Source organism: Podarcis pityusensis (genome assembly GCF_964106645.2).
Source record: "Podarcis pityusensis genome assembly, chromosome: 13".
Lineage (NCBI taxonomy): Eukaryota > Metazoa > Chordata > Lepidosauria > Squamata > Lacertidae > Podarcis > Podarcis pityusensis.
This window is the reverse complement of record NC_138038.1, coordinates 17,772,122-17,798,147: the sequence shown is the minus strand read 5'-3', so window position 1 is coordinate 17,798,147 and position 26,026 is coordinate 17,772,122. Positions and strand designations below refer to the sequence as shown.

General features: G+C 48.3%; 2 protein-coding genes across 5 annotated transcripts in view; one reads left to right on the top strand and one right to left on the bottom strand.

The window, feature by feature from the left end:
- Positions 1-126: 126 nt before the first annotated feature.
- Positions 127-25,926, bottom strand: RCN3 (reticulocalbin 3). Of its 4 annotated transcripts, none has more exons than XM_080976941.1 (7): positions 25,726-25,926; positions 13,807-14,048; positions 8,870-9,063; positions 6,967-7,139; positions 5,462-5,522; positions 4,210-4,409; positions 127-1,116 (listed from the first exon to the last, which is right to left on the bottom strand). In XM_080976941.1, exons 1-7 carry the CDS (start codon positions 25,909-25,911, stop codon positions 1,009-1,011), a joined length of 1,164 nt encoding a protein of 387 aa, XP_080833067.1. In that variant the 5' UTR covers positions 25,912-25,926; the 3' UTR covers positions 127-1,008. The 4 variants fall into 4 exon arrangements, with proteins under 4 accessions (XP_080833067.1, XP_080833066.1, XP_080833068.1 ...); XM_080976940.1 differs by having other exon boundaries at positions 127-286; positions 25,726-25,791; XM_080976942.1 differs by lacking the exon at positions 25,726-25,926 and adding an exon at positions 17,733-17,827 and having other exon boundaries at positions 127-286.
- LOC308460505 (paired box protein Pax-6-like) overlaps positions 25,887-26,026 on the top strand; it is a gene marked incomplete at its 3' end in the record, with an annotated part of 51,701 nt that continues 51,561 nt past the window's right edge. Inside the window, exon 1 of the mRNA XM_080977002.1 lies at positions 25,887-26,026.

Sequence of the window (26,026 nt, the reverse complement as noted above, 5' to 3'; positions counted from 1 at the left end):
TTGAAACAAACACTTCTAGGGGGGTGGGGTGGGAAAGAGCTCTTCTCTTGGCTTAGTCCTACGTAGCCTTGTTCTCCCTTTGGCCCTCCACATTAAGTATTTCCATACCACATAAAAATCAAGGAGTGGGTGGGGAATAGTTTTATTAATAATCCAGAGTGTTACAGTCATGAGGTCACAGCTCTTGGTGGCCCTTCAGCGTCTTGACTGCTTCTTCATAGTCTTTGGCGCTGGCGATACTTTGCTGAAGAAACTCCACAAACTCCTCCCGCGAAAGCTTGCCATCCTAGAGAGGAAGGGGAAACAGAGAGGAACCACAGAACCTCAAGAGAGCAATGCTTAATCCAAGTCACAGGGCAAACTAGACATTACAGCGCAGCTGCAGGCAACACGCCCGCGACTGGTTTTACATCAACAAAAAGTAGTTTGTGGGAGATTTAGTACACACTACTCGCTGTTGGTTTTCTGCTCTCAGTTGACCCTCTTCAGGTCATCTGCGCCCTCAAGAGGGTCCCAGATGAGTGTTAGAAAGGTAAAATGGGCTTGTGGGAAGCACTGTGTTTGTGTGTGTTAGAATTTTGCCCCTTAAGAGGAGCAGGAGCCTATCTGAGGACGTCAGTGGGTCCCTTGAGATCCGCAAACATGAACACAACATTAGCCCTTGCAGAACAGATTGAATGCCACAATAGCCAGGGGAGGTGGGTTGAGCATAACGTTTAAGCTGCCGCCTTCTGTTCGTCCTTTGGAGTGTAAGACACAATTTTGTAGTGTAGCAAGCTTCACAGTGCTTTGTCGAGGTGGGAGTGTGCAGGCGAGCAGGAATGGAGTGTAAGAGAAAACCCACCCAGGTATGCCAGCCACCACTAGGTTTCTCAGAAAGCTTAAGCAGGCCCTCATACCAATAAATAAGAACAAAATTTCCTTCTGGAGTGTGCTTTGTCCCCCACCCCACCCCTTGGCCCTCAGTTGCGGGAGGATGCCCTAATGTACGTTCCTCTCCCGCTCGGATCACAGCTCGTCATGATCCTTTGTCAAGTCTTCGCCGTAGTTGGTGGCCTGGCTCCCCACAAACATGTTCCAATTGTCCAAAATCTCTTCCTTGGTTATTTTGTCATCCTGCGATGGGGAAGGAAAGGGAGGAGGAGAGAGAGAAAAAAAGGGGAGGCAAGCAGAGAAGGCAGAATTACAACCCAATTAACACCCCTGGTAATTTTATTCTGAACTCCCCACCCCTAAATTGCATTTGCCTTGTTAGTCAATTACGTATTAAGGGACTCGATTATGGGACTCATTCGAGTTACCTGTTCAAGATTTGAAGAAAGATGAGAGAAAACAGGAATGTCACCATCACATTTAATAGTCCCTAGCTATGTCACACACAGGGGCGCGGGTGGCGCTGTGGGTTAAACCACAGAGCCTAGGGCTTGCCTACCAGAAGGTCAGTGGTTCAAATCCCCGCGACGGGGTGAGCTCCCGTTGCTCGGTCCCTGCTCCTGCCAACCTAGCAGTTCGAAAGCACATCAAAGTGCAAGTAGATAAATCAGTACCGCTCTGGCGGGAAGGTAAACGACATTTCCGTGCGCTGCTTTGGTTCACCAGAAGCTGTTTAGTCATGCTGGCCACATGACCAGGAAGCTGTACACCGGCTCCCTCGGCCAATAAAGCAAGATGAGCGCTGCAACCCCAGAGTCGGTCACGACTGGACCTAATAGTCAGGGGTCCCTTTACTGTTTTATGTCACACACACCCCATTCAACAACCAGGAAATACAGAAAGAACTTTGTATAAAACTTACTTTCTACCCTTCCCTCATTTTAAGACTTACTGCAATCCTATGTGCATGCTTTGAGAATGTGTGCAATCCTATGTGTGTAGGATTTGTTCCTAGGTTAAGTGTGTCCAGTAGGGATGGGGAACCTGCAGCCCTCCAGGTGTTGCTAGACTACAACTCTCATCAGCCCCAGCCAGCAGTTGGGGACGATGGAATGGGGTAATCAGCATTTGCAGGGCCACAGATTCCCCATCCCTTGTGTATGGGATTGCTGTTTTAGGCCTTTAGATAAACTCTGGAATTTCACTACAATATGCAGAGATGGCCACCAACTTGGGCAGCTGTAAAAAGGGAGCTAGTCTTACCCTCTGTGAATTCTACCTAACAATGCCCACAAGTCCTGATGGCTATATTAGAGGCTGCGTGTCTCAAATACTAGTTGTTGGGATCAAGGGCAGGAAAGCACTATTCACTCATGCCCTGCTTGGGAGACTTCCCATGGGCATATGGCTGGCCAGTGTGTGAACAGGAGCCTTTGGTCCGATCTAGCACGGCTGCAATCCTTTACCAACCTACCTGGTTATACACAGCACTGAACTCCATGGGACGTACACCTGTGTAGGCATGTATTTTTCTTTGAGGAAGAGAATTGTGGAGGGTGGTCTAAGGGGTGCTAATTCGGTTACTTGCAAGCTTTCCTCCTGCCTCTTTATATAATGGACAACTTGGGAGAGGAACCTGGGCAGCTTGCCACAGCCTTGGACAAAATGTCCACTATATTGGAAGGCAGACAGATTATGCTTCCTCCTAAATCCTCAATGTTCCGATTTAACTCTTTACAAATTTAGGGCTAGATTTAACTGCCTTCCTTCTGCTGTTCTAGATGACTGTTTTGGGGTACTAATACACATTTTGGGGTATTAACACATGCCCTTTTTGTATGCAACTTTTACAGAGATAAGCGAAATAGGTTTACTTCTGCCCTATTAAAATAGCCAGGAAGGACTTTTGAATGGTATTTGGCCTATATATTTGTCTGGCATGAACAACATTGCTAGATTTCTTCTTTCTGCTGCAAAGTTTACCTCATAAAGGGAATTCGGTATTTTAATTGTACCTTAGCTTGCTTCTGTCCTTAGTTCATGTAAGTACCATATATTTTTAACTATGTGCAGAGTTTAAAAAAACCCTGTATGGTTATCACTTGTTTTTACCAGGTCTGTGACAGCCTGATAAAATTTGTATTGCATTTTAAGCCCAGCAGAATAGTTTGCTCCCCATCAAAAGATACTGCAACCCCAAGTGCAAGAAAGCTATTTGAGATCCCGTTTTCTACTCTCCCTTGGGCAGAAGTGCAAAGGGTACCAAAAAGGTATTTTCAAAGCATAGTTAGTCCAAATATTAATGAGCTCATTTGATGGGCAAATTGAAAATCTCCCTCCTTAGGATGAAATCCATTTCTTGTCTGACATTGGGGAACTGGGGAAAAAAACCCCATCAAAGCCAGGACTGAACACTGTTGATCTAGATTTCCTGCTCCAGAAACTGGCTTTGTTTATAGCCTTGAGCCACTTACCAAAATGGGATACTCAAACAGGAAAGCTCTCCCCTGCTAGTCAAAACTGAGCCAAACCTGTACCCATAGATAAGAGTTTGACTGCGTGCTTTCCCCCAAGATCAAGCCCATTAGCTCTGACTTTCCAGAGATAAGAAATATGTTCTGTGGTTGCTTAGCAACCACAGACCCATTTCCATCTTTCGCAAACCAAGAAATACAGCCTCTGGTTTGAGGCAGAATGGCTATGGCAAGCAACAGCAGGAGTTCTGGCTAGGCCAGGGTCAGGAATGGTGTGGCACTCCCCCAAAATAATGGTTCTCCCTTCATTCGGATGAGAAAGTATGGGGATGGCAGCTCCAGCTGTCAAGAGTCTCGCTTCTGTTTTTATGTAAGGAAGGCAACTATGGGAGGAGGAAATTTCAAGTGGGGAAAGTGCCTAGGGGAGGGGTGCTTAATCCTTTCCCTACCTGCCATTTCTCTGCTTCTGCTCATCTCCGCCAAATGGGCTCGCTCCCTTGCAGTGTTATAAAGGTGCAGGCATATGGACAACCCCATGGGAAGCAAGCACACTTTGGAAGCAGAGAAATAGCTGGTGGGGAAAGGATTAAGCATCCCTTCTGCTGAGACTCATCCATTCTAAATTCCCACTTACTGGACAGGAGATTTAGAGTGAAAGTCACCCTATCAGTACTAGGAATTAAAAAGCTTCAGCTCATGTTACCTGCACATAGGTGTTCATCTCTCCTGTTCTAATACTTCACCCCATCCAACTCTGCCTGTAACTCACCCATCTTTCTCTCTTTTCCTTGTCTACTAAAAGCAAAACAATCCTAGTGCCTTCCCCCTCTGGTTTCCTTTCCGTGCCTGGTTCTACCCTCACCTTATCCTTGTCCGACTCGATAAGGAGGTGCTTTGACTCCACCTCGGCGTGGTCGTAGTCTGTTGGCAAGATCCAGTGCCCAATCTCCTCCCGATCCATTTTGCCATCTTTGTTGAGGTCCCGGAAATCTAAGAACTGTTGACGCTCTGTCTTCACCCAGTCAGGTTCGGGCTCCCCTGTTTCAGGACTGTACATGTCGCCTGGTCAGAAGACAGAAAACAGTTTGGTGTAGTGGTTAGCGTGTTAAGACTAGGACGCGGAAGACCGCGGTTCAAATCCCAACTTTGCCAAGAAGCCCACTGGGTGACTTTGGGCTGCTCAGTCTCTCATCCTACCCTCACAGGCTTATTGTGAGAATGAAATTGGGGAGGGAATGCATACCACTTTGAGATCTTTCGAGGATATCAATGGTAATAATAAGCAAAATAAATAAATAAACGTGTTATTTTTCTAAAAGACAGTTGTCACCATTATTTGGGAAGACCAAAGCAAGTGGCCCCTCTCTCAAGTCAACTAAGTCCTTGTTCAATAAGGGGCAGGGGCCAGACAACCTTTTCCCTCTCCCCACAAGAAACCTGCCCCAGAGAAACCAACAACTTAGTTGAGAGAGGCAAAAAGGCCAGACAATGACTTTGGACAACAATGGCACTGTTTAATAGCATATATGAAAATGGAAGACAGCCTTTCACAACTACCAGCTACACTCAGCATGATTCGGAAAGACTGACTCGATTCGTCTTAGCAAATCAGCTAAGCTACACGTTCTACCAAATTTGGAAGGTTTTTTGTGTTGCCGTTCTTACTGTATAGGCGCCTCCAGGTGGCATTCTATTCAACACTCATCATCTTGATTTACTTGCACAATGCTTATGTGGAGGTTAGACTATGCCCTGTCTACACTGAACATTTTGTTGTGGTTCTATGGCAGTAAGCATGCCTCTCGATTTGCTTGTGGGGTGTTTACATGTATTCCCATTAATCATCTCTTCACCCTACTTTTGCATGCCATTTCCTTGTCGCTTCAAACTGCAAAATTTCTGTAGTTGCTGAATCCCTCCTGCAGAATACTGACAGTCTGGCAGAACCCTACTTCATTTGATTATTATTTCTTTAAAAAATAAATATTTATTTTCCTATGTCCTAAATAACAATTATTATGCTCTGTCCTACGACCAGGGCACTTTCCTAGGAGCCAAATTAGGCAGGTGAGCAAAGGAACAAATTCTGTGCATTCACAGCCCTTCTACCTTACCAAGATATTCTTCTACTTCAACAAAGCCATCCCCGTTCTTGTCAATGTCCTCAATGGTTTCCTGCAGGGCGGAAAGGAAAGCAGCTTACACCAGTGTGGTGGATCATGATAAAAGGAGATACATCTTCCTCCCCACACAGACCTGTGCATGGAGGACAGCAGAGCCCTGCCAAACTCAAGAAATAACGGCAACCATTGCAAGAGGTGATTTGTAATCATTGCTGCTGTTTGGTATGGGACGTCCGCAGCAACGTGGGAAGGTCCTGAAAAGTGAATGGGATGGAGTTGGGGAGGACTAGAGGGTTTCTTGCTATGCAGACTAGAGACATTTCTCGTCACTTGCTCCATCCAGTTCAGTATTGCTTGCTCTGACTGGCAGGGTCTCAGGCGGGGTTCTTTCCCAGCCTTGCCTCGAGATGGCAGAGAGATTGGACTTGGGACCTTCTGCCAAAGTGCTCTGCCACTCAGCCACAGCTGCTTTCCACCTGCTTTAGCAGCTCACCTAAAAGGATGTTGTGGTAGTGGTGGGGTAAAATAAAGGTAAAGGGACCCCTGACCATTAGGTCCAGTCGTGGCCGAGTCTGGGGTTGCGGCGCTCATCTCGCTTTATTGGCTGAGGGAGCCGGCGTACAGCTTCGGGTCATGTGGCCAGCATGACTAAGCCGCTTCTGGCGAACCAGAGCAGCGCAAGGAAACGCCGTTTACCTTCCCGCTGGAGGGGTACCTATTTATCTACTTGCACTTTGACATGCTTTTGAATTGCTAGGTTGGCAAGAGCAGGGACCAAGCAACGGGAGCTCACCCCGTCTCAGGGATTCGAACCGCCGACCTTCTGATCAGCAAGTCCTAGGCTCTATGGTTTAACCCACAGCACCACCAGCGTCCCAGTGGTGGGGTAGCTTCCCCCCAAAAAAGTCATGGCCAGTTGTGGAGAGGAAAAAAGAGGTTTTGGACTGGGTGCAGGGAAACAAAGAGCAACACAAAATCCCTGCCATCTAGGCCTGTGAAGAGCTTGTCTGAGGCCTGGGGCAGTAGTTCCTGGTCGACTGGGACGCATGAGGTGTTCTTGGCATGGCAGCGATAAGTCCGGTAGACTCCTCTGGCAGGAACCCCCCAGCTGGCTTATTCCTCTGAAAGCCACAAGGGAAGAGTCAATTCAGGGCCATAGCTGTCAACCTTCCCTTTTTTTCCAGGAAGTTCCCTTAGTCCAGCGCCGTTTCCCGCTGCTATCCCGGATTGTTAGATATCCCATAGACTGTCCCCAGGACAGGTGAGGCTGCTGATCCCTTATTTTCAAATCTGAAAGTGACAGCTATGTTCAGGGCCCTGTAGTTTGTTAACGGTTTATGTGAATTGTAACTCTGTGAGGGTTAAACTACAATGCCCAGAATTCTTTGAAGGGGGGAATGCATTTTGAATGGGCTTTATAAAAGCATAGCGTGTGTGCAGCCCTAGTCTACCAGAGCCTTCTCCTCCCACCAAGAGTTCACCATCTCCAGCCTCACCGTCACCACAATGTCCTTCATGTAGTCGAACGCTTCGGGGTGGAGGAAGGCCGTGAACTCCTCCCTTGTCGCGGTCATGTCCCCATCCTTGTCAGCTGCCTTGAACCGCCGCTCATCCCGGGCCAGCATCTTCCGGTAGGAGTGCTTGTCTTCCAGATCACCAAACTCCTCTCCTAACGGCATCAAAGGCAAGAAGTATACGTGAAGCCCAAGGGTGCCATGTCACGCACAGGCATTCCCACTGTGTGGGGTGGGGGTGGGGAGCAAGGGCTTGCATCACTGGTTCTCCCCCTGTTGGGAGTATAGCACCTGCAGCAGGGAGCTATTTCTGCTCCCTGCACGAACTAGAACCCTGACTTTCCAGGGTTCTAAATCACAGTGGGATTTTACACGACTAGGTGACAGTCCTTGCTGCAGATGTTCAGCTTTCCCCCTATGAACCTGCCAGGACACTGTTAGCATTTCACTCCTCCGTTGCTGGATGTGTGATTGTTATACCACATGTCTGTGTTTACTTCCTAGGCTTGGGAAGTGTGAGAACGGAAGCTAGTCTTATCTCTTCCGTTCTACTGTACTTTTGTACTTACTTTCTCTCTCTCTCTTGGAGAAGAGGAGAGACGCCATGATTGCTTTGTGCTGTATATACTGCTTAATAAATGCTTAGAATGCACACACCCAAACTCCACTTCGTTTCTGCTAAACTCTGCTGATAAGAGTGTGCACATAGTCTTCAAGATATGTGTTGCTGGTGTGCACCGGGACTGATGATTTATAAGTGTCCCAGGATTGCGCTTCATCAGGAAGACACCAGAGAGGTTTGTCTCATCCCGGGGGCTGCGTGTGACCCCCTGGCGTGTTCCGACAGACCCAAGATAATCACCCGAGGCCGTTCTCAAGGGCGGCCCAGAGGGCGACAACAATAGAACAAGACTTCTGTGGTAGCCCCTTGTTTAATGGAATGCTCTCTCCTGGAAGGCCTGCCTGGCACCAACCTTTTCATTGTTTCAGCAAAGGTCCCCCCCCCCAACAGCTGGGCAGCACCAATGATATGACTGTGCTGTTAAATCTGTTTTTTTAATAATGCTGATGGTTAATGGGGCCAATGTAGCCCTCTCTCAACCAGCCGTCAGCCCGTGAGTCCTCTGTGCATTTCTGGGAGATGAAACTGGCTTCTCACAGCCAGCCAGCCAGCTTGCTTCCTCAGAGCTGGCACTAGGAGCTCACAAAATTGCCAGAAGCAGAGAGAGGCTAATGTTTTGCCCTCCCTCACTCCCTCCCAAGGCAGCAAGCCAGCCTTGGGAGCCCTGGCCAGCTACAACTAGGTTGCTAGCAACAAGTGATGGAGAGGAAGCAGATTAGCTTGAGTCCTTGTCCTTGTGCCCATCAGCCAATTTCGCTGGGAACTTATTGGCGTAAACAGATCAGAGAGCATTTGGAGCCTGTTATTCCCAGATAACTGGACATTTAAGACAGAGCCAAGCTAAAATCCCTCAGGAATCTAAAAGGCCTTCCCCCCCAACACCAGAGAGGATTTTTTTCAGCTTGCCCTCTTAGAAAGAGGAACTTTCTTCAGATATCCTCCACAATTTTGGTGGGGGGTGGGTGCATCCCCCTCTCCCAATGTTAGGGGGGAAAACATGAAGCAGCATTTTACCATCCACTCCAGTTTCTTAAATAATGTAGACATATTTTGGCCTGGGGTATCAGGCTGCTCCACAGCACTACTCGGACACAAGATGCTTTTATATATGCTGCAATGCCAGCCATTCCCTCCTGCTAAACAGCTCTTCCACCTGACTCCAGAGCTGAGCTAGAACCTGCCGAAATCTCCCAGGTGGCCTACATCCACTACACACCCTTCCCACTCTCCTGTGCGTACACACAGCACTTCCTCTGCCCACACCTTCATAGAAGCCATAAGTGGCATTCTTGAACTCAGTCCAGGTGATGTGACCATCACTATTCTTGTCATAGTCCTTCCAGTTCTTGTTCACGTTCTCGTAAATGTAGCGGTTTTGAGTATGTTTGATCCATTCCTTCAGCTCAGGCTGAGTCACAAAACCGTCCCCATCCCGGTCGATGCGATCCACGATCTTTCTGCAGAGGGAAGGTTCAAGAACAAACAGGCTTAGAGAACAGGGAAATGGCCAAGATATACGAATATGAGAAAGGCCTTGCTGGATAACTCCAAAGGCCCAACTAATTTAGTCCAGCCTCCTGTTCTCTCAGTTGGTCACCCAGATGCCTTTGAGAAGTTCCAAAACAGGAACTGAACACAATGGAGCTGTCCCTATTTGTGAGTCCCAATAGCTAGTATTCAGAGGACCCCTGGATGGTTAAGTCCAGTCAAAGGCAACTATGGGGTTGCGGCGCTCATCTCGCTTTCAGACCAAGCGAGCCAGTGTTTGTCCACAGACAGCTTTCTGGGTCATGTGGCCAGTATGACTAAACCGCTTCTGGCACAACGGAACACCGTGACAGAAACCAGAGCGCATGGAAATGCTGTTTACCTTCCCACCACAGTGGTACCTATTTATCTACTTGCACTGGCATGCTTTTGAACTGATAGGTTGGCAGGAGCTGGGACGGAGCAACGGGAGCTAACCTGTCACAGGGATTCGAACCGCCAACCTTCTGATCGGCAAGCCCAAGAGGTTCAGTGGTTTAGACCACAGTGCCACCTGCATCTGGCATAACCCCCAGCCTTTAAAGATCTGCATTCACCCAGCTTCCATTTTCTAGAGGCAGACAGGCCATGTAGCTTCTGCCAAGTTCCCAATACACAAAGTAAAAGTTGTTCTCTGACTCTGACAGCCGTCCACCCCGCCTTCCTGTCTCTGCCACCTTGTTTTCTTCCTCCTCTCACCCCTATGCATTTTTTTGGGTTATGGGCAACTCCTGTGATTGGTCAGAGCCAGTTGCCAATCCGAAGCAACTGGGGTCAAAAGCTCTTAAAAATGGAACATTGCCAACATTCTGTCATCCTTCCTTGTCCTTTACCTGCCCTCTGACCACCCAAGATGCTGCATTACTCACGAGGAGGACCCTTGTTTGGTGTGAATGTAAAGCTAGATTTAGCTAGTTTTCTAAAAGTGTTTTATTTTTTTCCGTGCACTGCTTTTTCTTTTCCTTTGCCGTCCTCTTTATTTAGTTAAACTCTTAATTTAAGTCTGAATAAAGTTTAAACTTCATTTAAAAGCTCCTAAAATGGCCTGTTAGGGTTCAGCTGCCCACAAGACACTGGGTTCTATCCAATCTCAGGCTGCTTACATACCATGTATTTGAAGTGTAGTTAATGAAGGGTGCTGGGGGGTCTAGCTCTGTGAGGGGTAAACTACAGTTAGCAGGATTCTTTGGAGGCTTTTAATGGATGGTGTGTACCAGCCTCCATCATACTCACAGTGATACCCACTGCAATTAATGGGCATGTGATAGATATAGATAAGATAGATAGAGATGATAGAATCTTTTGAGGGTTGGATTCTATCATCTTACTGTGAGTGCTTATGTTTATGACCTCACAATTTATCTATTTATTTATTTATTTAAGTGAATGGGCATGAAAAATGTCAATGCTTTAACTTCAGTGGGTCTTCTGTGAGTAGAACTTGACTGAATGCAACCCTTTCCCCCCTCTCTCTCTACTGTTCCAGCATCTCTTTGGTCCTATGCTATTTCTCTTTGGGTCTAAGGAGAGTGGACGAAAGCAAGCACCCTGTTCTCTGGGGGCGGGCAGGTATGTGTTTGATGCTCCCTCACCTCAATAACTCATATTCATCACTTGTAGGCCTTGAGAATGGTCCTTGCATCAAAGTCAGAGGGAGAAGAGCTGGTGGAAGCAAACTTCAGCTCAGAGAGGCAGGAGCTACAGTTCCCGGCAGTGAACTCCACAGTTTAGCTAAGCACTGGGTGGAGAAGTACGTCCTTTTGTCTGTCCCCAATCTTCCTACATTCAACTTCATTAGATGGTCCCCGGCTCTAGTACAGTGGTACCTCGGGTTACATACGCTTCAGGTTACAGACTCCACTAACCCAGAAATAGTGCTTCAGGTTAAGAACTTAGCTTCAGGATGAGAACAGAAATCGTGCTCTGGCGGCGCGGCAGCAGCAGGAGGCCCCATTAGCTAAAGTGGTGCTTCAGGTTAAGAACAGTTTCAGGTTAAGTACGGACCTCCAGAACGAATTAAGTACTTAACCCGAGGTACCACTGTATTATAACAGAGGGAGAAACCCTAACCCCCCCCCCCGTCCAGTTTCTCCATTCCTTAAGATATCCACTCCTTAAGATACACAATATTCTCATCAGGGGTGCAGGTATAAGGGGCATCTGCTTGCAGGTTAGCACTAATGGGAATTAAATCCCTCATTATCTTCGCAGCCAACCTGTGAGTTACTTGTCCAAGGCCACCCAGGGCGCTTCATATTCAAGAGGCAAGGAGCTCAAGGCAAAGGACACGGTTCTCCTCTCTCATTTTTTTTAAAATCACCTCAATCCTCTGAGGTACATTAGGTGAGAGGAAGTAACTGGTTCAAGGACAGCCAAGAAGCATCATAACTGAGGGGTGTCCTCAGTTGTAACTTAACACCCTAACCACACCACCACATTGGATTTGAGGGTATTTATTTATTTATCTATCGTTATCATTAATTAATTTACACCTTGCACCTTCCATCAAAGGAGCCCATAAGTGGATCCCATAATCAATGGTAATCCGAACTCAAGTCTTCCCAGACCAAGAGTTCATAAGGGTTTCAGAAAGTCCTGAGGTAAACTGGAATTTTAGCAGGGGTTCCTCAATTTAAAAAGCCAGTAATGGTGAACATGCTTCCTTGGAAACTAGTGTATCCACGGTTACCAACCTTACCTTGCAAACACACACACACGAGCGCGCACGGAGGTGTTTCACAGAATATCCTCTTAATTCACACAGGGCAAGTGGTGAGGCTCAAAAAGCCAGGCCAGGTCCCTGTACGAACCAAATATGTGGCCTATAATATACCCTGGAAACTTCTGGAATTCACAGCAGTTTCCTGTGGCAGACATGTTGGGAGTGCTTTAGCCCAGGAAAGGCCTGACTTGAGGCAGGACATTTAAAAGCCACACTTGCTCTCCCCGTCCAGGCAGAACGCCTGCAGAACTGCCCAGTCAGTTTTCTGCTCTGCCGGGCAGAAAACCTGATGCCTTAAGGAAACTAGTTTGAAATGGTTGGGAGGTCTCATCTCTAAAATTAAGTTTTGGGCCTCTCTGGAAGAACACCAAAGACTGGCTTAGTGGGAACACAAAATCCCTCTTTGTGCATCCAGATGAACGCATGTGGGCATAAAATGTCGGGGGTGGGGGACAAGCAGGTGCGCACGCCCTACTCCACCCTGGACATTGGGGGCACAGACTGCCCACACCCCAAACTTTCCTGCATTGATCAGGAAGGTCTAAAGCAGGAGTCAGCAAACTTTTTCAGCACGGGGCCGGTCCACTGTCCTTCAGACCTTGTGGGGGGCCAGACTATATTTTGGAGGGGGGGAATGAACGAATTCCTATGCCCCACAACTAACCCAGAGATGCATTTTAAATAAAAGGACACATTCTACTCATGTAAAAACACACTGATTCCCAGACCGTCCACGGGCCGGATTTAGAAGGCGATTGGGCCGGATTTGGCCCCCGGGCCTTAGTTTGCGTACCCATGGTCTAAAGCATGTTGAGCAGAAGACGCTTAGATACCCATTTAGACCTTCCCTCTTAACACGGAGCAGGTAGGACCATGTGTTCCCACCCCTGAACACTTTATGCCCATTTACACATTTGAGGAATGTGTGACAGGGCTTCTGCAGCACTCTTTCGTGTGTGTTTGGCCACTAATAAAAAAGAGTAACACGGTGAAAGCAAGTGCTGTCTCTGGTCAACGTGATGAAATTTAAGGCACTGCACACTTGTCAGATTGTTGCGTTTTGCATAATGTCTTGTCTAATTGTAATGGGGTCTTTGTGTTATGCTATTAAGCAGGAGTGGAGAACCTGTGGCCTTTGAGATGTTGCTGGACTGTAACTCCCCTCAGCCCTGACCACGGGCCATACTGGAGTTCAACGTCTGGAAAGGGTCAAAGGTTAACCGCCATATCAACAATGCGCTGGAAGCCATAGTGGCAGGCAAGTGGCAATACAGTGGTACCTCAGGTTACATATGCTTCAGGTTACATACGATTCAGGTTACAGACTCCACTAACCCAGAAATAGTACCTCGGGTTAAGAACTTTGCTTCAGGATGAGAACAGAAATTGTGCAGCAGCGGCAGCGGGAGGCCCCATTAGCTAAAGTGGTGCTTCAGGTTAAGAACAGTTTCAGGTTAAGTATGGACCTCCGGAACGAATTAAGTACTTAACCCGAGGTACCACTGTACTCAGAAGCTCTGAAACTGCCTGCGAATGACATCGGGATGACCCACATTCTGTATCAAGAACACTTGGATTATGCAGCCTGTCTAAATCAGCCTTCCCCAACCTATATGTTTTGGACTATAACTCCCATCATTCCTGACCTTTGGCTGGGGCTGATGGGAGTTGGAGTACCAGGTTGTGGAAAGCTGACCTAAATCAATGCTAGTTAAGGTTGCTTGTTGTGCGAAATTTATTCTAGTTTCACTAGCTTGTGAAGATGGGCAATGTACTATGCAAGGCACTAAAGCCTTACCCATAGAACATGGGGAATGCTACTCACGTGTGTCTCCCCCCCCCCCACTTAACCCATGAGATGCCATCAACCACACACATCTAGAAGCTTGCTCCTCCTCCCTCAGCTCCTCAAGATGCAAAATTCTTCACCCAACAGCAGAGTTCCAATTACCCAAGCCGCTGTTTGCTTTCTTCAGGAGTCAACTGGTCAAACGTTTTGGCATCTTCCTTGCCCAGAAAGGCTTCGTGATCATATTGGAAATCTTGGTTGTCGTCGTGAGGGTGGTCGCTCAAGTCTTGGTTATGGTGGACGCGGTCCTTTTTGTCGGGGGGAGGCTTGGCCAAGACCCACGTGAGGCACACAGTCAACAGGCAGGAGGAAAACAGCATCTTCTGCCAAGCCATTGTACACAACTTGGGAACAAGGAAGAAAAATCAGTAAGGAAAGAAAACACACACACAGTGCATATATAAATCATGAGCCAGCCAGCTTTGCTCCAAATGGGTCTACACTCCACACCGCTTCCAAGACAGGAAGGTGACAAGGGAATATTAGCCGCCATCTGTTGGCTTTTGGGATCCCATGTGCCCTCCCCTATGGTTTGACTAGCCTTTACCAGGCGCCAAGCCTTTAGTCTAGCAAGCCCTGTCCTGTGGAACTCCTTGCCAATAGAAGTTTGGCAGGAGGGCCTCTGCTCATTTTCAGGTGCCTTCTAAAAACTGTGCTACTCTGGACTTTCAAATCTGAGATTTTTTCACATCCAGCTTAAACGGATGTGTTTCTTTATTTTCACTGCAATACTGTATTTTTTGGTTGGTATACTGCCTTGTGATATTTTGTAGAATCAAAGTTGGAAAGGGACCCTGAGGATCTTCCTAGTCCAACACGCCCCCCACCGCAATGCAGTTGTCCCATATGGAAATCAAACCTGCAACCTTGGCATCAGCACCACACTCTAACAAGAGGAGCTATCCAGCAATATTTTCATATGAAAGTGCAGCCTGGAAATATTCAAATACAACCTAAAAAAAAAGTCAGCCTCCCTGTTTATCCTCTTATTTACACACACAAACCGGTCCCGCAATACTTGAATCCTTGTTCCCAGAGTCTCCCCACTACTCTGATTGCCATTTACACCCTGATACAATCCTGCCTGAGATATCTTTGCTCCTTAGCTTCACCCCCCTCCAACATCCAAAGGTCTTCTGCTCCCTCAAAAGGCTCTGTGCCTCCTCCTTCACTGCCCCAGATACTTTGAACTGCCTCTGAGTACACCTGTCCTGGAGCCACCTCTCTCATTTCATTCAAACACCCTCTCAAAATCCACTCCCCCCACAAAGCCTTTGGCGCACACCCCTGGTTCCCATGCCCTGCTACAACTCAGCCCATAACTAAGTCTAAGCATGTGCAACTGAAGCAACCTACATATTGCTTCCCGATTTACCCCTTTCTCCATCATCTGCCTGGGGCAATTTTAGCTTGTAAGCTCCTGTGGGCAGGGACCTGTCCTCTTATACTCCGTAAAGTGCAGTATAACTGATGGTGGAGAAAGAATGCTATTCCACTTCCTTGCATGCCAGGTAGCCCCATTGCCTACATTTCAAAATCGTCTGACTTAGCTCAGTTGATTGGAGCATGGTGCTAATAACATCAAGGTTGCAGGTTCGATCCCCACATGGGACAGCTGCATATTCCTGCAGGAGGTTGAATTAAGATGATCCTCAGGGTTCCTTCCAGCTCTCCAATTCTATGATTCTCAATACTTGCTACATGCTTCATCCCACTACACTCCTTTTAAACAAGTATTTATTTATTACAGTTTCTTCCTATTATTTATATAAGCATTTATATATTGCCCTCTCAGAAATGCAGCAATATTATTAAAAACAAAACAAAAGCATTAAAAGCAGGACAAAACAATTACTAAAATCACTGGCTACTAGAGAAGATTCTAAACAACTGCACAGGTCTGTTGGGAGGGAGGGGGGAGTCTTCAAGAGGTGGCTGAAAGTCAAATGTGAGGATGTCTATGTAAGTTTGTTCTAGGTATAAGCACAGTGGTGCCTCGCAAGACGAAATTAATCTGTTCCAAGAGTATCTTCGTCTAGCAGTTTTTTCGTCTTGCGAAGCAACCCTATTAGCGGCTTAGTGCTATTAGCGGGTTTAGCCGCTATTAAAGGCTTAGCAGCTTAGCTGCTAAAAGGCTATTAAAGGCTTAGCGGCTTAGAAAAAGGGGGGGGAGGCGGAAAAAAAATCTCAAGACTCGCAAGACATTTTCGTCTTGCGAAGCAAGCCCATAGGGGAATTCGTCCTGCGAAGCGCATTGAAAAACGGAAAACCCTTTCGTCTAGCGGGTTTTCCGTCTTGCGAGGCATTCGTCTTGCGGGGCACCACTGCACTTCTTCAGCTGAAGAAGTGTGCATGCACACGAAAGTTTATATACTTAGAACAAACTTAGTTGGTCTCTAAGGTGCTACTGGACTATTTTTTAATTTTGATTCTAACCATTGTCTCTCGAACACCATAGATAAGATGCCCCCAAGCTCATCAATTGTTCCCACTCTCCCATACCAAAGAAACAAGGAGCTTCCACCTTCTTTGATTCCGTTTCACCCAGCCATGCACGCAAGTTTCTCTTTTAGAGAGCGCTGGGAGTTTTGACCCACAAAGAGAACCCAGGAGTCCCGGCTTGTAATCTGTTCATTTTAACCCAGAACACCACTGGATCTCTTGAGCTCTAAGGACCTGGAGTGAGAGATGAAGTTCTGAAACAAGGACTGCGCCTGCTATTTCGAGGGCAAACTAAAAAAAGGAGAAGAATAAATTCAGTAATCCCAGCAGCATAGGGGAACTAGGCCAGTTCCCAACTGTGCTGCCCAAAATACAGAATGTTCAATTCCTGGAGGCATCTGAATTAAAGCTGTCCCCACTTCGCTGGGAACAAAGCTTATTGAGGATGAAAGTGACAGCAGAATCAGAACAACACATTACTTCCTGGGCTGCGGTACAAAGAAGACACATCCGATGCCAAATTATTTAAACCACTAGGAAAAGGCAACTTTGGGGCTCGAAACAAGCTGTACACCACTCCACTCCTCCATCTCCCAACTACTGCTCTTCCCTAACCCACACCTGCAGACTACCGCGCCGCTGTGAAATGTGCAAAACTAAAACCGAGCCCTTCCAGATATACAAAGCAACCTGCCTTAGAAGGGAAGCAGAGCTAACATGCCAAAGATAGAGAGAAGGAAAACACAAGCGACTTTCTCCTCCAACACTGCAAAGACTTTGGAAGCCACAAGTTTAAACAAAGACAGTGTCTCAGAATAAGGCGACACTGATAACTACACTCCGATTGAAGAAAGGAAGGGAAGCATGTCTAACCCCAGGACAAAAGGGGGGGGGGGGATTGGCATATCACATCAGGAAACGGGCCGGATGGAGAAGTGGGCTATACGGCAGGGGTAGCCAACGTGGTCATCCCTGACTGTAGGCCATGCTCGCTGCTGGGAGATGCAAGACCAACAAACTCCCCGAAAGCACCACGTGAGATGTCCGTGGCATAAAGGATGTGGGTCCGAAGCAAACTTCTGGGCCAATACAGCCCCCCTACGCCGCCCCCAAAGAGTGCCTCTACGTTTGCCCAACCTCAAGCACCAATTCTGACCCAAGAGCCGCAACAACCCAACGCACAGCGCAGCCACGCTGCTCTTTTCCGAGGGACACGAGAGGCTAGTTGTGGGGCTGGCGGGGGAGGAAAATCACAATTCCTTCCGTCCACCGCGGCAGTCTGCAAGCTCAGCACCTATCAGGATGCCCCGACTAATTGAATCCGCCGGGCATTGCACCCTGCAAAAAAGGAAAAAAGCACAATCCGTGCATTACAATGCCCGCGTGTCTCTCGCGTTTTCCGCTCCCTATTAAAGATTCCCCCCCCCCCGCTTCCTCAGGGTCTCCAGCAGGCCCCTTCCCCTCTCCTAAGTCGAGGCGCCCACCTCTCCTCCGCGCCTCTGAGCCCCGCTTGCATGCAACCCCGCACCCCACAGCCCCAGCATGCAAACCTCTTGCAAGAGCGCCTCTCCCCTCGCCCAGCTCACCAGCAGCCGCAGCCCGCGCGATGGATGCTCCCTCTGCAAGTGCCGCCCCGTCTCATCTTCTGCCCGGCTGGTGTCTCCCCGCCCCGCCCTCCTGCCCGCCAGGGCGACGCCCCCCGTCCCCGCAGAGCCCAATCGGAGGCCGCCGTCTGCCCAGGGGCGTGGCCGAGGGGCTCCGGGACTGGCCGGCCGGCGCCACGTTGACACAAAGTTCCATTCTTCCCACAGTTCCCCCCCCTTCCTCCGCCCCCCCCCCCAAGTTACAGCGAGGCAGGGCGGGCTCTGGGTTCCTCCGGGCGCCCCCTCTTCTTGTCGACCAACAGCAGAAAGACACCTACCCCTGCCGCCACCCCCCAAGGCTGCTCCAGCCCCAATGATCCGCCGCCGCCCTTTAATCCCCCGCCACTTGGCAATCGCTCTGGGGTTTCAGTAGTTACGAAATGTGGGCCTGGGGCATATAAAAGGGCAGCGTGGACGGGTGGGGGGGTGCAGCCTTAAGCACAGCGACCTTGCAAACCCCATTGAATGCAATCATGGAAAATCACAGGGCTGTAGAGTTGGAGGGTCATCTAGTCCAATGCAGGAAACACAAATCAGTTTTGGTTTTTCCCTGCTTGGGTTGGGCTTTGAGATACTCAGGAGCCCGTTACCTTTCAGCTCCCATCCCATGATGCCTCCCTTTCACCTCCCAGGAAGTTTTGCTGCCTGAGGCAAAGGACAAGATAAGATAAAAGTAAGGACACACACATCAACCTGATCTGCACACATTGAAACTGATCTGCTTGGCATTTTAACCTTAGTTTGACACTGGCACCGGGAGCGGCCTGAGTCAATCCATTGTTTCTGTCTAAGCACAGTGATGTGTACTCTGACTTGCAGCAGCTCTCTAGGGCAGGGGTCAGCAAACTTTTTCAGCACGGGGCCGGTCTACTGTCCCTCAAACCTTGTGGGGGGCCGGACTATATTTTTGGAGAGAGAAAAAATGAACAAATTCCTATGCCCCACAAATAACCCAGAGATGCATTTTAAATAAAAGCACACATTCTACTCATGTAAAACCACCAGGCAGGCCCCACAAATAACCCGGAGATGCATTTTAAATAAAAGCACACATTCTACTCATGTAAAAACACACTGATTCCCGGACCGTCCGCAGGCCGGATTTAGAAGGCGATTGGGCCGGATCTGGCCCCTGGGCCTTAGTTTGCCTACCCATGCTCTAGGGTATCAGGTTCAGAGTTTCTGGGACCTTCTGCATGCAAGGCAGAGACTTTACCCCTGAGCTAGAGGCTTAGAGGGAACAGAGCAGGGGTTACCACCTGTCCCCCCAGCATCCAGCAACCACCCAACACTTCGCTGTCCTTCATAGTAAGGATTAAGTCCTTGCCATCAGAAGCCGAAGGAAGGAAGAGAGGTTTGATCTGAATAGGTTTAGGTGGTGCTTAAGTCTGCATAGAATAAGTCCGATATTTCTGTAGGATTTACCCGCTGCCTTGTGGGACATCTACGGGAGGCAAAACAGCTAAGGATTAAACCCTACACAAATCCAGAGTGGAGTCCCTAAGACAGTTGGATGGTGCTTTGTAAACCCCCCTCCTGCAGCCAAGCTGGTGCTAAATGTATTGCTCTGCTTTCCTTTGGACCACATCAGCAAGGCTGATGTTGTCTGGGCAGCCCTGGACCTCCACACACACTGCCCAGTAGTGTGCCCCCGAGAGATCACTTCAGTGCTGCGAATGCATCAAAAGCAACGCAGGAGGCAGCAGTTACGAGTTGCCAGTCTCTGCAGCCACAGCAGGTGCTGTGATTCTCCAGTGGCTTGACTTCAACCCTGGAGGCGCACTCTATTGTCTCTCGAAACGGATGCCAACTCTTGAGGATTTTTGAAGTGTAGTGGGTTGAATGTGACAAGACTCAAGTCAGTTGCTAGTTCCTTAGGGATGTAGGAATTAGTTTTATGGTTTGTCAGATCACTGGTCTGTCTACCTCAGAACTGTCCATCTACACTGGCTAGCAAAGGCTCTGCAGGGCTTCAGGCAGAGGTCTCCCCCAGCCCTGCTCGGAAGTGCCCATATAACATAACTGCTCCATAGATATTGTTACACAGTTCCATTCACCATATAGATGGGTTTATGAAGCATTTCTTTATCCTGCTGTGCTGAAGAAGAATTCTACGAAACAGTGGGCACTACGTCTGTTTGTGGACCACTTCGGCAGCGTTGGACGTCATAAAACAAAGCTTTATGGCTTGTTTTCATCAGATGAGAATCTGACCCATTGCTTCTTTCAGAGACTTGCATAGTCTACAAAGACTTTCAGAGACTTATAAGACTTACGTTGATTTGGTTCTGTTTTCAACAGAATCCATCAAGAGTGCACATTTTGTGACTTTCAGAGATTTATGAGATTCTGTTTATTTGGTTTTTCATATTGTTCAATGTTCCGTATAGATTATATAAAGAGTTTATATTGACAGTGCGCTGTTGTACTTGGTCGTCGTGTTGCCTTGGATATTACTGATAAAGGTTTGCAATACAGGGGTTTACCTGTAATTGTTTGGTTACTTAAAGTAAAACAAGGCAGGAGCCTCTTTCTTTTTTGGGAAACAGGTTTGTTGCGCAAGATCTCCCAATCCACTGTACTTGTGCAACCCAAGTTTGCCATCGTGTGAAACAGCAACAGCTTAGGAAGTGTCCTGACTCTGTCCCTCCCAACCCCACTTCTCCCTTCCATATGTACAGATTAGTTTTGGAAAGCAACACTGATTCCAAAATGTGTGCGGGCAGCCATTTTGCTTCCCAAACCATGGGACTGCATCTTTCTGCCCTCCAAAAGTGTACTGATTCCTCTTCTGCCTTACTTCTTGTCTGCAAATGCTCATCCACATCCACCATTCTGGATATGTGGATCCAGAATGTGGATACCACAAAGGTGGTAGAAAAGCACATCACATCATTATGGGATGGTGGCCATTGGGGACGTTTTATTGTAGAATTGGGTCAGAGAAGGAAGATCAGAAATAGTTTTGTTTCAGATGCAAGGCACCCTTTAGAAAGATTGATTTTTTGGACTGGAAAGGACCTGAGCTAGCAAGAGGGCAGCAGAGGAAAATGGCTTGGCGCTTCCATCAGCTTCTATTTAAACAAGGGACGAGGGAGCCCAGGCCCTGGTGCCAATACCTCCACACCTCTCTACTTGACCTTCAGGACTCAACACAATCCGCACCATTTCCTCTGGCACACATCCTTTTCCTGAGAGGTGCCCCTCACCAGCCGTGTAAGGGTGTGTGTAGAAACTAGGTTACCTGTATACAGAGGCAAAATGTTCATTTGCTGCTTTGTCGCTTTCTCTTCTGTGCCCCCCCCCCACCACTGACATGCTGCCCCCAGAAGGCTTACCATAATACAATGCGGCCCTTGGGTTGGTTCAAGCATTCCTACATTGCGGGGGGTTGGACTAGATGGCCCCTGGGGCTCCCTTCCAACTCTACAGTTATATGAAAAAGATTTCCCCCCCCCCACACACTGCTGATTGAAACAAATGGATATACAGTGGTACCTCAGGTTACAGACGCTTCAGGTTACGGACTCCGCTAACCCAGAAATAGTACCTCGGGTTAAGAACTTTGCTTCAGGATGAGAACAGAAATCGCACGGCGGCGGCAGCAGGAGGGCCCCATTAGCTAAAGTGGTACCTCAGGTTAATAACAGTTTCAGGTTAAGAACGGACCCCCAGAACGAATGAAGTTCTTAATCAAGGTACCACTGTACCTTTCTCCAAAGTACCCTGCTATTTATTTCTGAGTGAGAAACAACAATGAAGGTGTAGCCTTCAGGCTACACAGGGTGTATGCATATGTAGCAAGTAGTGGGTGCTAATGGTTTGTGAGCAGAAGGTATTTAAAGCAGAAGATATGCCAATATCCGGAAAAAATGAGTGGGAGGGGGGACGTTTCAACCTCACAGGACGCTTTGTAATTCACCTTAAGGTGGGCATTCCTGGAACAAGGAACTTCAAAGAGAGGCTGCACCTGTGAAGCTGCTGATTTCACAATTCACCAAGAGGTTTAATGCTCTGTCCTGTGGTAAAAAAACAGCAACACTACACATGCAAATTAGCTGGCCAATGACAGGATCTTTGCGCTATCAACTCCAACCCATTTGTGTGGGGTTTCTGTGAACAGCCACTTTAACATAATTATCCATGGCTGCTTTTCTGCGTTTCATTCTTTTGCTGATCTCACTGTTCTCAGTCCCACCCGTGCCCCAGCAACCTTGTGTATAGGTAAAGGTAAAGGGACCCCTGACCATTAGGTCCAGTCGTGGCCGACTCTGGGGTTGCGGTGCTCATCTCGCTTTACTGGCCGAGGGAGCTGGCGTACAGCTTCCGGGTCATGTGGCCAGCATGACTAAGCCGCTTCTGGCGAAACCAGAGCAGCACACGGAAACGCCATTTACCTTTCCGTCGGAGCGTTACCTATTTATCTACTTGCACTTTGACGTGCTTTCGAACTGCTAGGTTGGCAGGAGCAGGGACAAGCAACGGGAGCTCACCCCGTTGTGGGGATTCGAACCGCCGACCTTCTAATCAGCAAGACCTAGGCTCTGTGGTTTAACCCACAGCGCCACCCGCGTCCCTTAACCTTGTGTATATCAGCCTGCAATTTAAAACAAGGCTTCATGCATCTGATGAAGTAGGCTGCAGTGCTCAGGAGCAAGCCAGCAGTAAATCACACAGAGTAAGTGAGGTTAACTCTTTACAATCGTGCCTTGGTTGTCGAACACCCTGGAACTCGGACGTTTTGGCTACCAAACGCCACAAACCCCGAAGTGATTGTTCTGGTTTGCGAACATTTTTTTGGAACCCGAACATCCAATGGGGCTTCTGTGGCTTCTGATCGGCTGCAGGAGCTGCCTGCAGCCGATCAGAAGCCGCAATTTGGTTTTTGAACGTTTTGGAAGTTTAACAGACTTCCAGAACGGATTCCTTTCGACTTCCAAGGTACACTGTATTAGGAAAAAAAAGACAATATGCACAGGGGGGCTGGGCCCAATGAGTGCAGCAACTGTTCTTTGGTAGGTCTTGCCTCTATGAGGTAGCTGTGGAGACTGAAGGTCCCCCACTTCCACAACTGCCTAAGTCCCCTCCTCTCCAGGGTTTCCCCCCAAGCATTCTGATACTGCGTCTGTGTGCCTGCCTTTGCTACTCCCACTTCATGCCTCTCCTGGTCCTGGGAGACCAGGAGAAGGGGAGCTGGTCGCAGTAGGAGGAGGAGACACCCATGACTTTTCACCAACCTGACTCATCTCTGCCGCTTGGCCTCCCTCCTATCACAATCCTGCTTCAGCTTCTGTCTCCAATTCTGGATTTCCTCTGCCACAGACTCTCCCTGCTCACTAAACCCTGTTACCCCTTCAGCTTCCGACACCGCCTCTTAACATTGTCATTTGCCTCTTGCTCTGTTTTCCTCCCCTCTCCACAGTTCCTTGGGGCTATGCTCGTTTCCCTTCTCTCAGGAAACATCTCTTTCTGGAGAAACATCTCTCTGGATCTTGGTGGCAGTCTCAACTGAGCTCCTGTGGTGTTGTTGTTGTTGTTGTTGTTGTTTAGTCGTTTAGTCGTGTCCGACTCTTCGTGACCCCATGGACCAGAGCACGCCAGGCACTCCTGTCTTCCACTGCCTCCCACAGTTTCGTCAACTTCATGTTGGTAGCTTCGAGATCACTGTCCAACCATCTCGTCCTCTGCTGTCCCCTTCTCCTTGTGCCCTCCATCTTTCCCAACATCAGGGTCTTTTCCAGGGAGTCTTCTCTTCTCATGAGGTGGCCAAAGTATTGGAGCCTCAGCTTCAGGATCTGTCCTTCCTGTGAGCACTCAGGGCTGATTTCCTTCAGAATGGAGAGGTTTGATCTTCTTGCAGTCCATGGGACTCTCAAGAGTCTCCTCCAGCATCATAATTCAAAAGCATCAATTCTTTGGTGATCAGCCTTCTTTATGGTCCAGCTCTCACTTCCATACATCACTACTGGGAAAACTATAGCTTTTACTATACAGACCTTTGTTGGCAAGGTGATGTCTCTGCTTTTTAAGATGCTGTCTAGGTTTGTCATTGCTTTTCTCCCAAGAAGCAGGCGCCTATTAATTTCGTGGCTGCTGTCACCATCTGCAGTGATCATGGAGCCCAAGAAAGTAAAATCTCTCACTGCCTCCATTTCTTCCCCTTCTATTTGCCAGGAGGTGATGGGCCCAGTGGCCATGATCTTTGTTTTTTTGATGTTGAGCTTCAGACCATATTTTGCGCTCTCCTTTGAGCGCCTGTAGTATCGGTTGTTTCCACAAGGTGTCAGACTAGCACCACCTTCCCTGGCCCACAGCTTCAACTTCTGAACCTGTTTGCACCCATAATCCAATTTCCCTTTGTAGTTACTGGGGATATTGCCTTGTTTCTTTATATAACCGATTATGACCCTGCAGGCACCGTTATTCTGCCTAGAGCACCTTACGCTATGGAGAAGCTCAAAAGCAGGCATTGAACACTGTAAACATTCCCACAGATTTAATTTCTGTCTTCCTGACTCCAGCCTAGAGATTAGCAGTTTGTGGCTCTCATTCACATGCTTCTAAACTCCAATTCCCATCAGCCTCAGCCAAGATGGCAAATAATCTGGGACGATGGGAGTTGGAGTCTGAGGAGATCTGGAAGCCACAAGTTTCTCGTACCTGATTTAGGTAATTCCTGGTTTTTTAATTACTCTGAATTCAGCTTCAAAATCTTCAGACATCATTTGTGCCCTGTAATTTTTTCATACTGGAATTTACAACTACTTCTGCCCCTCCAGTTGGATGCACTCAGGCCAGGATCTGGACCCACAATGGGTCTCACGCCTGTGGGTTTTTTTGGGATTCTAGCCACAAAGAAGCATCTTATGTCACTGAGCTTTTTTTGGAGGTTATCCTCAAGTCAACAGCCCCTGTTTAAACTGGGAAATGCCTCCCAAGTATTTGGCTTCCTTATATAATTCTCAGGTTACTCCTGTTTACAGAGAGCTTTAGAGGGAACAGCAGAAGTACCCACCCCTGCTATTGGTTTCCTCCCTTTCAGGGAGCTTCAGCCTTTGGTTTCCACCCTCAAGATTAAATGAATCACCATGGAATCCTATATCTGTCTACTCAGAAGCAAGTCCTGTTAAATTCAATGGGACTTACTTCAACGGAGTCTCTTAAAGGATTGCTGCTTTCCTGAAATCAACCATCAGCAACTTCAGTTTCTAACCATGATTCTGTCCCTTTAGAAGTGGGGGTAGGTTTCTGGCAGGGCTTAATTGCTTAATTGTATCAGTTGTATGTATGTATGTATGTATGTATGTATGTATTTATACCCCGCCCTCCCTGGCCAGAGCCAGGCTCAGGGCAGCTAACAGCAGTAAAATTACAATAAAAACATAATGGGGGGGGGGGGGAGGAACCAATTTAAAATATGGGTTTAAATACAATTTAAAATGCAGCCTCATTTAATAGTAGCCCATAGATCAAAACCATAAGGGGACGGAAACATAAGGGTCAGACTGAGTTCAAACCAAAGGTCAGACGGAACAGCTCTGTCTTGCAGGCCCTGTGGAAAGATGTCAAGTCCCACAGAGCCCTAGTCTCTTGTGACAGAGCGTTCCACCAAGTCGGGGCCAGTACTGGAAAGGCCCTGGCCCTCGCTGAGACCAATCTAACCACCTTGCGACTTGGGACCTCCAAGGTGTTGTCATTTGTGGACCTTAAGGTCCTAGGCCACATAGGGCATCTCTGCATAAGGCTAAGGAAGGCCTCTGCCTGAAACCCCGGGGGCCTGCTGCCGGTTGGTGCATGCAGCAGTGAGCCTCATGGAGACAGATGGTCTGCCTTTGGTGTGAGGCCGCTTCCTCTGTTTCCATCTCCTCTGTTTGGTTGCTTTTAACTCGCTTCCCAACTCCCCCTCCCTGACCCACAGCGCAACTTCCCACCCCACCTCATCTCCTGATGTGCTGTTCCTCGTCTCAACTCTCTTGACTGCTCCCATGCCCGCCACTCCTTCCCATCTGGTTCTGTGGTCCCGTTCCATTCCTACCGAGAGTGGGGACATGGAGGGTCGGGCGCCATCTGGCATGCTCTTGCCAAGCTTTCCCAAGGGGTCTTCAACACCAGCTGATGGCATCCGCTCCAGGCTGGAAAGATATCCTTCCCTTTCCCCCCCCTTGCCGTGTGCCCTCACTTCAGCTGCATTTTCTGGGCCAGCCCTGGGCAAGATAAGCCCGTGGCCCACAGGGCAG

Bases quoted from the DNA above. Each gene is read 5' to 3' on its own strand.
- RCN3 (XM_080976941.1), bottom strand. From the start codon at position 25,911: ATGCCATCAGCTGGTGTTGAAGACCCCTTGGGAAAGCTTGGCAAGAGC. The intron at 14,049-25,725 runs GTGGGGTGGGAA...CTTGTTCCCAAG, and splicing joins ACAGCACATCAGGAGATGAG to TTGTGTACAATGGCTTGGCA. The intron at 9,064-13,806 runs GTAATTGGAACT...TTCCCTCTGCAG, and splicing joins GAAAGCAAACAGCGGCTTGG to AAAGATCGTGGATCGCATCG.